This window comes from Apteryx rowi, unplaced genomic scaffold, assembly GCF_003343035.1.
Source record: "Apteryx rowi isolate R43461 unplaced genomic scaffold, aptRow1 scaffold_23, whole genome shotgun sequence".
Lineage (NCBI taxonomy): Eukaryota > Metazoa > Chordata > Aves > Apterygiformes > Apterygidae > Apteryx > Apteryx rowi.
The window spans coordinates 4,309,977-4,322,703 of record NW_020448641.1 but is presented as its reverse complement, the minus strand read 5'-3'; the positions used below and the strand labels follow the sequence as shown (position 1 = coordinate 4,322,703).

The window sequence follows — 12,727 nt, the reverse complement described above, 5'->3', positions numbered from 1 at the left end:
TCAAAGCTGATATATAGTTTTAAGTACAGCCTCTGTTCTCTTTAGAATTATCCAGAGTTCCTTGGGAAGCTGATTATTTTTTCTTATTAATTGAAGATTATTGTTTTGTGTAGATGCTGTTTTATGTTGAAATTGTAAAGTGAAAGCTCCCAGCCATTTTTAAATGTGAAGAGTAAGTTAATCATTTTTAATGCAGTTGAGAGTAACCACTTGAAATTTTTTACAGATACAGTTATCAGTGAGAAAGACCCTTTGGTTGGTGCGCTTTGATTTAACAAAGATCTTTAACAAAGATATGAAGTCTGAAGTGAGCATGCACAATACATATTTTTGTCAGACACCCAGACAAATCCCCTTAGCAAAACCAGAAGGTCTTTTCTCAGTTACGTTTCTTTTGTAATCTATTCAATTTAGTGTATTAGTATTTGCATAGACTTAAGGTGGCCATAATGCAAACCTTGTTATGCCTGTACATATCACGTCACATTATGCAAAAATAAATAAATTGGACTTCACAGTGCCAGAAGACTTTCTGAATTTCTGTATCAACCTGAGAGTGGGTTGGGATCAAGCTTTGCAAAGTTACACGTTTCAGTGATCACAAATGTAAGCTTTTGACTAGCTTTTAGAATATGAATTTTAAGGAAATGTTTAAAATGTTAACCTTAATTTAAACTGCTTGGAGCATAACATAAATGCATGATTAGAAACATAATAGGACTAACCTCATAAAATTCAACATTTTCTTTGAACTACGTGCCAAATCACTTTGATTTTTATGATTGATTACAAATTGTGCGGATGTATACTGCACTATTATATAGCTCAAGGAGGCATAGCATGAATTATATTCAAGGTAGGATGACTTTTAATCAATATGATGACAATATTATCTTGTTTAATTTGTCTGATGGCAGTATTAAACATCAAATCAAGCTGTTTATTATGTCAGAGAAGTATGAAGTATGGCAGAAATAAAATTCGCTTGACACCAGTTTTTCTGTATTTCATTGCTTTGACAGGCCATCATGATTGGAGATGATATTGTGAATGATGTAGGAGGCGCCCAGCAGTGCGGGATGCGAGCTCTGCAAGTACGGACAGGGAAGTACAGGTCAGTTGACACTATACAGCCTGCACTCCGCATGGGTCATCGTGGAAGGAGGGGAAATAACTCTAGATAATGATTTTTGTATTTACCTTTCTCTCAAACTACACTGTGTTCTGATTTTTTTACACCACATTAATTTCTAAAAGAAAAGGAATTATAGTTTGGAACCTACTAGAGTTTCTGAATAGCGCTTTAAAATGAATGCACCAGACCTGATTTTTTCCATGCCTTTCCAGATCTTTTCCTGTTGGTGGGACAGATTTGCCATCAGTTTACACTTCCATTTGTTGTCTGAACAAACACCTCCTTGTGCAGCAGTTAGGCTCTAATCAGGTGGTTGATGACATTTTTATTTGCAAAAAGCATTTTGGGAAAACACTGTGTATGTGAAAGTGGCAGGAATGGGGAGGCCTGTTGTCTCTGATCTTTTAAAGAAATCCTTTCTGATAAATTACTGTTATAATTTCTTCATCATGTTTAGTGCACAGAGCTGGTGTGTTTCTTGGGTCTTGCTTTTTTATGGCTGTATGCAAGTGTTCTACATTTGATGTGAGATGGGTCTGAAGCTTCTAGCAGGGTTAAGATTGTAAAATTAGACTATTGGCTCAGAGATCTCTGTGGGTCGTATCCTACAGCTGTAGGCAGGACTTCATATGTCTGTTATTTTCTCCAGACATACATATTCAGCACTGAGATGTCTGGGTTGCGAAAGCTGGTTCTCCACTTACCATCTTACTAGAGCAGGCTTCTGCAGATGCATTCACCTCTTTCAAATGGCCCTTCAGCCCCTTCTCCATGCAAGTCTCTCTATGATCCTGTGCTTTCATTGACCGAAGAGCTATGTCTCTGCAGCTGCTGCTAAGAGACCTGAGTGTTGTTGTAAACCTGGTGTGGTCCAGGGGTGCCTGGTGAAAAATTAAGCCATCGTCTGATGCTCAGACAAGTTTAGCTTTGAAGACTGCTCAAGGTGGGTCTCCAAAGCAGTGAAGACATTGGTCCATACATTTAACATTTGGACTCCATAACACTCAAGAACCTCCATCTTTTATACATACCTCTTTGTAGTAGACATAGTTCAGTAACAGCATCTATAATTTGTCATAATCTGTATTTTTACAGCTTTGCTTTATTTTGAAATACTGAGACTGTAAAAGGAGGGTATTCTTTTTAGAAGGGATGCGGCAAGCAGGAATGGTGGTTGCCATAGGATATCTGAAAAGTTATTTTGTTAATTTTCAAGTGAATTATCTCTCTTAATTTTCCTTTTTGTTTGTGCAAGTTGAAGACAATTATAACTAAACTAATACCCACTGCCCTAGTTCTGATGGACAATTAAGTGATGATTTCTAGAAAAGAATAATCTGAACAAAGACAGATACAAGTGTATTGTAGTTTGGTATTTTTGCATCTTTAAGATAATAAATCTCAAAATCAATTATCTATCTATCTGAATAAATCTCAGGGGAAAAAAAGAAAGAAAAAAACAAGTATACAGTTTGTGCTGTTGGGGTTATTTATCTGTAATCTGTATAATCAAATTAACTTCCTAAAGCAGAGAGTTAGGATTCGGCAATTCATTTTTCTCTGGTATCAGTGGAGATCATCAGACAGCACTTTGCAAATCTACATCTTAATGTCATGCAGATATGGGTATCAGTGAAGGAAATGTCTCTGGAAACAGAAGTAAATTGAACAAATGTCTCCTGTGGTATGCTCAGTCCATCATAAGATAAGCCACAGGAGATGCTGCATTCAAATCTTTCAGACAACTGACATATATATATATACACACACGTATACAGTGACGTATATATACACATGCATATATATGTGTACATGTATGTATATGTATTTCTTCGTATATGTGTGTGTGTGTATATTCATATGTTGGAAAAGTGTTTTCTAGTATGAAGTTTGAGCCACAGTTTCACAGCTTATAAGGGAGTCATCAGTTGTTCTAGACTGCGAAAGAAAAGATTGCTTTCCACTGTTAAGTTTCCTGTTACAAAGTGTGGTTGCTGTTGTCCAAATCATATACTGTTATATGGCAAAGAAATACAGGTGAGCATGTGGTGCCAGTCCAGTTGTTAGCAATTGTGAGTAAAATGAAATAGCTCCTGGTTTCCAAGAGAGGCCAGAAGCGTACATATTTTTAAGAATGACTGGTTTAGTATTCACAGAAAATAAAAACACACACGAAGTGTTGGGAGAGGCTGAAACGAACAACTGAATGAAAGCCGGTAGGCAAAGGAAGTGAAAAATAGCAGAAAAATATGATTATTTCATGGCTGGTTTAGTTTAAAGTCTGATGGTGTAAGGTTATACTCTCTTGCACACTGGTATGGTATTTCTTGTTGACACAGAGCTGTGTGCTACACCCAAGTACCTCTGGATGGCACCGTTAGTACATTTAGTTCAGTGTTAGAAGCAATTTGTGCACCTCCCTTGAAAGCTAGGGCTATTTTGCAAAAGAAGGGTAAAACACAAAAGCTTCAGGGTTTTACTGTAGCTGCTCAGTGTTGGCGCTGTGAGATTTCCAGAGATTTTAGCTCTGAGAATCTTGCAGCTCAGGACCGGCGGTAACCCCACGTAACCCCGGTTGAGTTGCCTCTGTGTTTCTACAGCCATGAGTAGTTTTTTCCTTTTCCACCAGAATGATGGTGACTCACTTCAACAAAATGGATGCAAAGTTGATCTGAAAATAAAAAATAATAGAGGAACTGTACAGAAGAATTGTTGCAAGTTCATTTCATAGTGTACTGCTAGATGCATGGGAATTACCTTATTCACACAAGTCACATGCACAGTTATGGCATTTTGCTTGTGATTCAGTAGGTTTTCAAGGGCTTCTGCTGTCGCCCTTCATCTTTATGTAAATGCTGACCCTGGGATGGCAGACGTTGCAGCCTCCGGTGCAGGGCTGTGCATCCGGGGCAATTCTCCTCTCTTCCAGAGTCACTGCAAATTACAATAATATTCTCGAGATCTGCTGCCCATCAAGTGCCGCCAAGGGTTACACACCGTGCTGCAAAAGGCAGCGCAGCGGAGCCAGGGTTTACTCTCCTGTTTACTGTATTTCAAAGTGACTACAGCAATTGTATGCATACCGCAGGCTACAAAGCAACTTCATGCATCTTTCTTGCTTTAGTAAGCTGAAAGAAAATGTCTCCTTTGGCCTGAAAGCCTTTTATAGAAGAAAACTGTTAAACTGCTGATGTAAGAGTTTCAATAGTAGATGGAAGTGGACAGGTCTACCACTATGTGAGAAACCTCCAAATGGGTACAGGAAACTGATTTCAAACTGAAGTTTCGCAGGAGCTTTTCTCTCCCAGGGTGGTGTTTGTGTGCTGTTGCTCAGTTACTGTGGTGATGGGTGCCAGCTTACCACTGAAAAACTGGTTTTGTGAATACGGGGCGGTGATTTGGCCTTGCAGAGTAGCAGGTGACTCAAGATCCAGAGAAGCAGAAGCCTGTGTGCATGCAGAGCTGGTGTAGCCCAAGGGCTGCCTCCCTTCTTGTGGTCTCACTGTCCTGTCGGGAGCTGTGGTGGGTGAGGTCTTCTGTGCTGGCTACTCCCAGCACAAGATTTAAAGTATGGATTAAGCTACCATAAAAACATTCAGTCTTGCATCATCTTACACATGGAGGTCCTGAAAATTAGCTCCTTTCTGTCTTGCTTCCTTTGGATCTTTAAAGTTTAACAAAATCTGTGCAGCCAGATCCCTTTTGTTTGGCAAGGCTCCTCATTCCTGCATCTCCCATTTCAAATGCTTATCTTCTCCTACAAAGGTCTTAATCCTCCAGTAGAACTTCATCTCAGATGTTGAACTCTTCCCCAGGAGCCAAACCACACAAAGAGTAGGTTAGTCCGTAAAATAGAATAAATCCTAGCTGCAAAGCATAATAGTATTTGTTAGTGCAAGTCAGGGTGGTGATGGAAAGGTGGTAGGGAGTAGACGGTGTTTTGAGTTGATCTCAGTCAGCCTGGTTCTCTGATGTGGGATGAGCGGTTCGGTTGGCCAAGTATATCCTTTATTAGCTGTAAAATCCAAATGCAGAGGGTCACTCTGACCTGCCGTTGTCCCCACTCTCTGTGTGTTCCCCTCTCCCTGCCTGAAAAACTAATGTTCAGTTTCTCTCTCTTACCACAACGTGGAGGTCAGGTCATCACCACAGACTTTTTCATGTACTGAGAGAAGAAAATGGTGTTAGGGTTTTCAGCACTGGGAAGCCTGACGCTAGTTATGATGTTTCTATGCACACCCGTGTGGAGTCCCTTCGTAGCCAACATCTTTCCGATCTAGGGGAGAACATGTGCTTGTCTTCTTGGGCAGGGTGTGGGCTAATTCCACTTGCAGCTAATTGGCCTAGACATCAAACCAATAATTTCCACAATAACTATTGATTCTGCGGTGCTAAGTAATATCCTCATTCCTCTTTGTGGTGTGCAAGTTAGAGCAGAGAAATTACCTTGAGGCATTTCCAAATGTCTCCCCATAAATTCGGAAACAGCTTTCAGATGCGTCAGTGTGTCTAATTGCAGGTGATTCTTGGCAGGGCAGGAGAATTACTTACCCCTTTTTTGTTGTTTACAGATTTTGATTTATAAGTAATGAACTCTGGTCAAAATAAACCCTTTGCAGTGATTACTTTGCATACGCAAGATTTGTGCTCTGTTTCTGTTTTCATGCTGGTATCAAAGTGGAGCTGTTTGGAGCGAGCTTGGGGAAGAGTGCAACACAGAGATGAATTCCACGTATGCAAAAGCCTCTGGTAAATGCCAAACCAGACAGACTGACAGGGCCCCTGACAGCCAGCCCACCACCATCTCTTTTTAGGCATGAGCTCTTCAGCTCGCCTTTGGAATTAGTCTGTATGCACCATTTGGCTGTAGACAGAAGTTTGCAATGTCGTTTCCTAGCGGCGCCAGAGACTGTGCCGTACACTCAAAAAAATAAACCTGAAACGGCAGCGTTCATCCCTCCGTTTCAGCTTTCCRTAGCTAGCATGCAGCGGTAGCCAGGAACGTTCGCTCCAGCAGTACTTGGGTCCCGGCTGGTCCGTCACACAGACTCGGGACCGGTTTCAGAGTTTGGCAGTATGAGTTCCTCCCGCTCAGTGCCACGTGATAGTCTCTTTGTAGGGCTAGGTATTTCTCTTAGAGCCATGGCTGATACTGCAACACCCTCGAGCTGTCTTGTTACGAACGTAAAGGATAAACCGCAGGACTGGGGCCCGAGAGACCTGCGTTCTGCTTCCAGCTCTGCCACCGTTCTCTTGGGAGAACTGAATCAAGTTACTTCACGCTGCTGTTCTTCGCTCTCCCCACTTTGTAATTATCCTTTGAGGATAATTATCCTGGCTTTCTCAGTGAAGTGGTTTGTGATCTATTGCTCTTATCTGATTCAAGAAAGCATACAGAATTTGTACAGATTTATAGGAAATTAGCTTGCCAGAAGAAAAATTAGCCATGATGGAGAAAAAAGTTGTGACGGAGAAGTAGCTTTTAGGATAATATCATCAGCTGATTAAGGATTCAGAAAAACAGAGCGGCTCTTTGTAATAAACTCCTAAATGAAGTTATAAAGTGATTTTAAAAAAAATGTCTCCACCTAGAAATAAATTCAGAGCTATCACAGTGTGTGAACAGGTTAATAGCAAATGAAAGACCATGACACCTTTTGCGAAGAAAGAGTCACACTTTATTGCTCTGCAAAGAAGCTGCTTGAAACAGAAGTAGCATCCCTCCGCCCTCACTTTCTTGTTCACCGAGTTACTAACCGCAGCCAAGATGAACAGTTTTATTAGCTTGTTCGCCTTTCGTGGGCCTTGATGGAGCACAACAGACGTGCGTAATGAGAACCAACACGCAGAGACACTCCCTTTGTGCTGAAACACAACCAGAGGCATTTTCACAGCCTTGCGGTCCTGATGATTAGGCCTGTTTTAAGTATTAAATGGAAAGACTTCCAACCCACACTTACACTGTAAGAAGATGTATTATAATTCACATTAGTTAATGTCTTAAGTAATGTTTGTTAAAATCTAGTGTCAGCAAGTCAGTTTTCATTTTAGCATGATAGCTGATTGCAGTAAATCCAAAAGCATAGTCATAGTCACCATTTACTGCGTACTTAAATCCCAGTTTGTGCTCTCCACATGAGTTCGCTCTCTTCACACGCGTTTATCAATTTGTTGACTACGCTTTGGTTACTGTAATCCTGGAAGCAGTTTTATAGAAGAAGTCCCAAGTAAATAACGAGTGTTCTTATGCTAAGACACTGCATCTGTCGGCAGCCTTAAGTTTTCCCAGTACGTTCACAAAGTCCTGACACGGGAATTACGGCGTGAGTATCTGGTGCTTTAGAAATGGCCTGTGAGAAGCTGTGTTACTGCGGGACGCTGCCGTAACCCAGCTGTCCACTTCTCCGTGTAGAGCGCAGCCCGTCGTCTCGCAAAATAAAGAAACGTGCTGGAAACGCGTTATTGTAGAAGTACAAGCGGTGAACTTGGGAAACAGCAGATTTTGTCATCTGGATCTAAAGAATCATCTTTGGTGCGCTCTGAGTAGTTCTGCTTCCTTAATTGAATGCAGCCAAGTGTTTCCTTTCCTTCCTGGTGAGGTGATTGTTTGGTGTTGGAAAGGCCGATTCTGCCTGAATTTAAAACACATCTGACTGGAGCAGGGGGAGGGATGGAGAGTTCTGCCACGTTGTAGCTAATGCGCAACTTGAATTGTGTTTAGTCTAGAAGTGAGAGGAAAGCATTTTTCATTAGGATGCAGAGTGTGCTCGGGGCGGAGCTGTGCTAGGTGCTATATATATGCTCATGTGCTGTTCTGAAAAAACTAGTCTGAATGTCAGAAAAGAGATTAGTCTGTATGTAATGAGACTGGGGGCAAAGAGAAATAGGGGAGGACTGTGTCAGTTAAGCGATGCAACGGGATATGATATACGGCAGTCTTGCCGGTTCCACTCTCTACCTTGTCTGATGACTGCCTTTTCTGTAGCAGTCCTGCTCTGATCGGCTGTCACATCTCAAACGTTTATGGAAGGGAGCAACTTGCATCTTGCAAACCAAGATGTTAGTGGCCACAGCGGTCCCTGCTGCAGTTTTGCTTCCCCTCCTCCTCAACATCCGCACAACGCATTCAGGAGCAGAGGCAGCTCTTTTAAAGGTTTCTGCTCCCCTGTTCTGAGGTTGATAAATAAAGAGGAGAGGAGATGTTACCGATATCAGCTACGAGAAGCAGTAGGCATGGCACACGGGAGGATAAGAGGCTCAGATGGGCTTGATGGGTGGAACTAAATCACTTCCAAACTACTACTGAAAAGCATTTCTACTCTGAAAAGCATCCAGAGGTAATGGTCGTTTTGCTCCTGTTCTCTTCTTTTGTGGTATCACAGCCCACCTCGGCCGGCTTGGTAGCACGTGCTCCTCCAGCCCGGGCGGGCTATTGACTGGCAGCGTTCCTCCGGTGTGCGGGGCTGCGTACGCTCGTGCAAGTGCATGAAAAATAACAGAGCTGCTGGCAACATCAGGCCGGCGACTGCTTGTCCCTCAGTTTTGTGTTTTTCTCCCCCCCGCAGATACGTAGAGAAACATTAAGGGCGGCTGGAGTGTCCCACAGGAGGCAGCTCTGCTGGGGCTTTCCAGGGTTTTCCACGGAGCCTGTGCATCCCACACAACCCCTGCTTTCATTAGAGACGCGGGCCTTCCCCGGGAAGTGCCTGTACGAGGGGGCCGGCGGGGGGCCTGCAGCTTTGCTTCTGGCGGGCAGGCCTCTCGCTGACGGCGAGCGTGACGCCAGCCTCCCTCTCCAGTGCGAGCCTGAGAAGTGCAGCCTACGAGACGGGACAGGAAACAGGTCCCTGCTTATTTTTATCTTTCGTGGCCTTTTCTCAGTGCTAATGTAACGTTGCAGTAGAAAAATTCCACAGCAAAATAGTCATGGGAGTTGATCAAACACAGCAGTGTTTCTCAACACTTGTCACTTGCAGAATGCCAGGCTATATTAGCTAGTTCACCAGCTGACAGCAGTGATGAATGCCATACCAATAGCTAACTACTTTATTTCCATAAAAATGCTAATGAGCGTGTTGAAATGTGCTGCAGAAGTGGCAGAGCTGGGACAGCTGCACAATTGTGGTTTCACTAGAGATTTCCTTTTTTAAAACACAGGTTCCTCTTCTCTGCATCTTTCCCCCCCATGGTTAAATGTCATCCTGGCTTGCTTGGTCGGCGGAGCAGTTCTGCAGTAGCTTTCAGCGAGCAGCGCAGAGAGGGAAGGGCACGGCAGAAGGGGAGACTTGTCTGAGAAAGCCGAAGCAGAACGTTCATTTCCAAAAAAGAAACAAACAAACAAGAGAGACGGGCCAAATTAGTCACTAACGTAACTCCCTTGAAGCAAAAGATTCAGTATCTGAAATTTAATCTTTCTTCTGGCTTAGGCTCTTACTCACGCTGTAAACACGCTCGGGAGCCACTGTGCTGGAGCAGTACCTTGTGCTCGGCAGCGTACAAGCCCAGAACAGCAGAGGATTCGTGCTTCAGTGCCGTGCTGTTTGGTCTGCAAACACTTGAGGCTACCTGCAAGCTGTCTGGTGACATTAGGTTTTTTCTTCTCACTCTACGCAGATAGCAGAGTGCATTTAACCAACAAACCCAGCGTGGCTGGGCTGGGGCCCTGCATGTTTTCAGGTCTCTAGATGCAAGGGAGGGCCCACGACCGTGCAGAGCTGGAGGGAGCCCGGCGCCGGGTGAGGAGCGCGGGCTAAGCTCGCTGAACCGCCAGCCTGGAGCCGAGCGGGGGCTGCGCTGCAGGCGCGTGGCTTTGTGGCCGCGGTCGCGGAGGGGACGGAGCCGAAGGTTTGTTCGGAGGCATGGGACGCGCGCCCGGGGAGGCTGAGGAACGCGCCGCAAACACGAGGCTGAGCAGGGCCGAGGGAGCGGTGGCGAGAACCGGGGGCTGCTCCCCTTCGAGCTGCCTCCATCCGCAGCGCTCGGCCTGGTTGCTGTTTTCCAGGCCCTTCGCAGGACATGACGCAACTCACTTAGAGGTAAAAGCAAAGAAGCCAGCAGTGCCAGCTTATAGGTCTTCTGCAAGAGCTGTGAAATTACAGTGGCTCTGTACACGAGTGCTTATTTTGTGTGCGATGTCAAGAATAACAGAATAATGTGAGAAAAGGGGTTTGTCTGAAGAGCAGAGCGCTCCCTCCCCGCCTCCCCGTCTCCTGCTCCAGGGCCGAGCAGTGCACTTCGGTGGAGATGAAGAGAGCTTGCAGCTGACGCTTGGACGTGACTCATGTTCACACATTGCCCCGTAACTATTACGATTCTTGCTTGTTTGTGGTTTTCAGTCATTGTCAGCAGCGTGTATGGTTACACCTCAGCCCTGCTCCCTTCGCGTTTGCCAGGAGGTTGGCTAATTCGGCCCGCAGGTCGGTGCTTTTGAAGGGGCGTGGGGCTCCTGGGCGCCCGGGCCCTTAGCTCCCCCCAAACTGGCAGGGGAGGCAGCGGGGGGAGCCTCAGCTGGCCGGGTGCTGCAGCGCCTTGCACACACTGGTGCACTCGTAGCTACCTGCAGATTGTCTCGTTTTTAGAAGCTCTCTCTCTCTCTCTCTTTTTTTTCCCCTCCTTAATTGCATACTGACCGGGGTGCCTTGGACGTGAGGTATAATTAGTGGCTAAATGCATCTAAAATGGGCCCAGATGATTAACTGGCTCTAACATACTGCTAAATGCTGGCCCTGGTCTGTAGTCCTGCTTCCGTGCTGATATTATTTCTGTGACGGTCTTCGGCCGTGAAGCGGTTTCGCGCCGGAGCTGAAGCGGCTGCGGGCTGCGCTCGGCTCGCGCGCGCGGCCGCTGGGAAGCGCCTCCTCCGCAGGCCGGCGGAGCTGCGCTTAGCTGCGCCTCTCGCAGGGACACGGAGCTGGTCGTCCGCATCCAGGAACCAAGCCTCGGCGTTTCGGGAGGGTGATTTTGGCCACATTTCTTACAACTTGCTTTCCTTATGACAGTGTATACTTTCATTTCACAGCTGTGGTTGCTTTACAATTCCCCGTCGCATTTCGAGTGCCACCTGAAGCATGCAGAGAGGAAGATGTGTCATTTTGCCCTTTCAGCTTCTATTCACTCCCGGCCCATTTTAACAGCTGTCAGTACACAAGTAAAACATTATCACTATTATACAGTCTGTTCTTGCATGAAAAACTTGGCTGCGCTGTGTGTGTTGCTGTGGTGTTACAGATGGCGGTTACATTCCTGCAGAGAGAAGGGCTGGGATTCATCTTCTCTGGTTTTCGACAGCTACAGCGCAAACACCTGCGTATGAGCGAGACACCCAGGTTCCCTTCGCAGAGAGAGCTGGGCACGCATAGGTATAAGTCACCTCCTCGTATAGTAGGTCAGACGGATCATGCCCCAGGAACGTCTGTTGCTCTCCGTTATTTATAAAGACAGCGGCCGTGAACGTGGATGTCTGCGTGTGCCCTGGTGACGCCTTTAACCCCCTCCCAGGCTGGGAATGGAGGAAGCGAGAACCATCTATTAATTGCTGCGCATCACTTGCGCCGGGCATAGGTGAGCAAAGCGCAGTGCCCGCATCGGCTCGCTAGGGTGGTGCAAGCAGGGAAACTAAGGCAGAGAGTTGCTTTGCCGCTAAGCAGAGTTTGGGAGGGGGGCACAGCCAAGTGGCTGAGCTGGCGGAAGCGGGCTGGCGTGTGTTCGATCAGAGGCTCAGCCCTGCGCAGTACGTTGCACTTTGCACGTTGCTGCCGCCACGGCTCGGCCACACGTGCCGGAGCGGCGTTTTTCCCCTTAGCCCTCCCCGTTCCCCCGCCGCCCCAGGAATTGCCAGTTTGCAGTTTGTAGCTGAGGAGATGTCGTTCTCACGGTGTGAATTTCCAGAGCGCCACAAGGAGCATAATGCAGCCAGCAGAAGACTCCAAAGTGCCAGATCAAATTCAGACCCTTATTTTGGATTTACAATTGCAGTTTATAGAGGGTGGGAGCTTGAAGTGTTTTTCATCTCTGTGCGGGCTGCCAGAGTGCTGCGCTGAGCAAAGCAGCTGCAGCCTTGCTTTAAAAGAGGCTCCTGTGCTGGAGAGCCCCTAAACCTGCTACAAAGTGCAGCTTTGTCTGAACTCTGACAGACATTTGCAGTTGAATAACATTAGCTGTTAGGCTCAGCTATTGGCTGCGTGACACTGAAATCAGGCCTAAAAATAGGAGAATGTCTGACCCTGAAGTGAAGAATTTTCACTCATAACCCAGCCTGGCATCCGCCCAAGTTGACATCATCTGGAGGGGAAGTTGGAAAAGCTTTCAAAATGTTGCTTTCCGCAGAGGAGCTCTAAACACTTGTGTCAACTCATAATCAGGCAGCACATTTGCAGTGACCGTGAAGCAAAGGACGGAGGGAATGAAGAAGAAAAGAACCAAAGATGGAGGAGGAGGATAGAAGCAGCATGTCAGGAAAAGGTTTTGGGAGCGTTGTCTATGCGTATGTCTAGGGGAGATGATAGGAGACAAAAGGTCCCATTCAGGCCTTTCCATGTGAGCAAAAAAGGTGCATCCTAGCCACTCAAGGGCAGGCACAGTGCTTCTCACAGC

At 45.8% G+C, this 12,727-nt stretch overlaps 1 protein-coding gene across 9 annotated transcripts in view; it reads left to right on the top strand.

The window, feature by feature from the left end:
* LHPP (phospholysine phosphohistidine inorganic pyrophosphate phosphatase) overlaps nt 1–12,727 on the top strand; it is a 107,623-nt gene that overhangs the window by 31,904 nt on the left and 62,992 nt on the right. For 5 of the 9 annotated variants that reach the window (XM_026065590.1, XM_026065585.1, XM_026065591.1 and 2 more), the window contains exon 6: nt 1,023–1,114. In XM_026065590.1, the coding sequence (XP_025921375.1) occupies nt 1,023–1,114 (92 nt within the window). Of the gene's footprint in view, nt 1–1,022; nt 1,115–1,347; nt 1,445–1,963; nt 4,060–9,292; nt 10,290–11,153; nt 11,303–12,727 lie in introns of those variants that run through there. The other 4 variants (XR_003253462.1, XM_026065587.1, XM_026065592.1 and 1 more) reach the window with 4 other exon arrangements.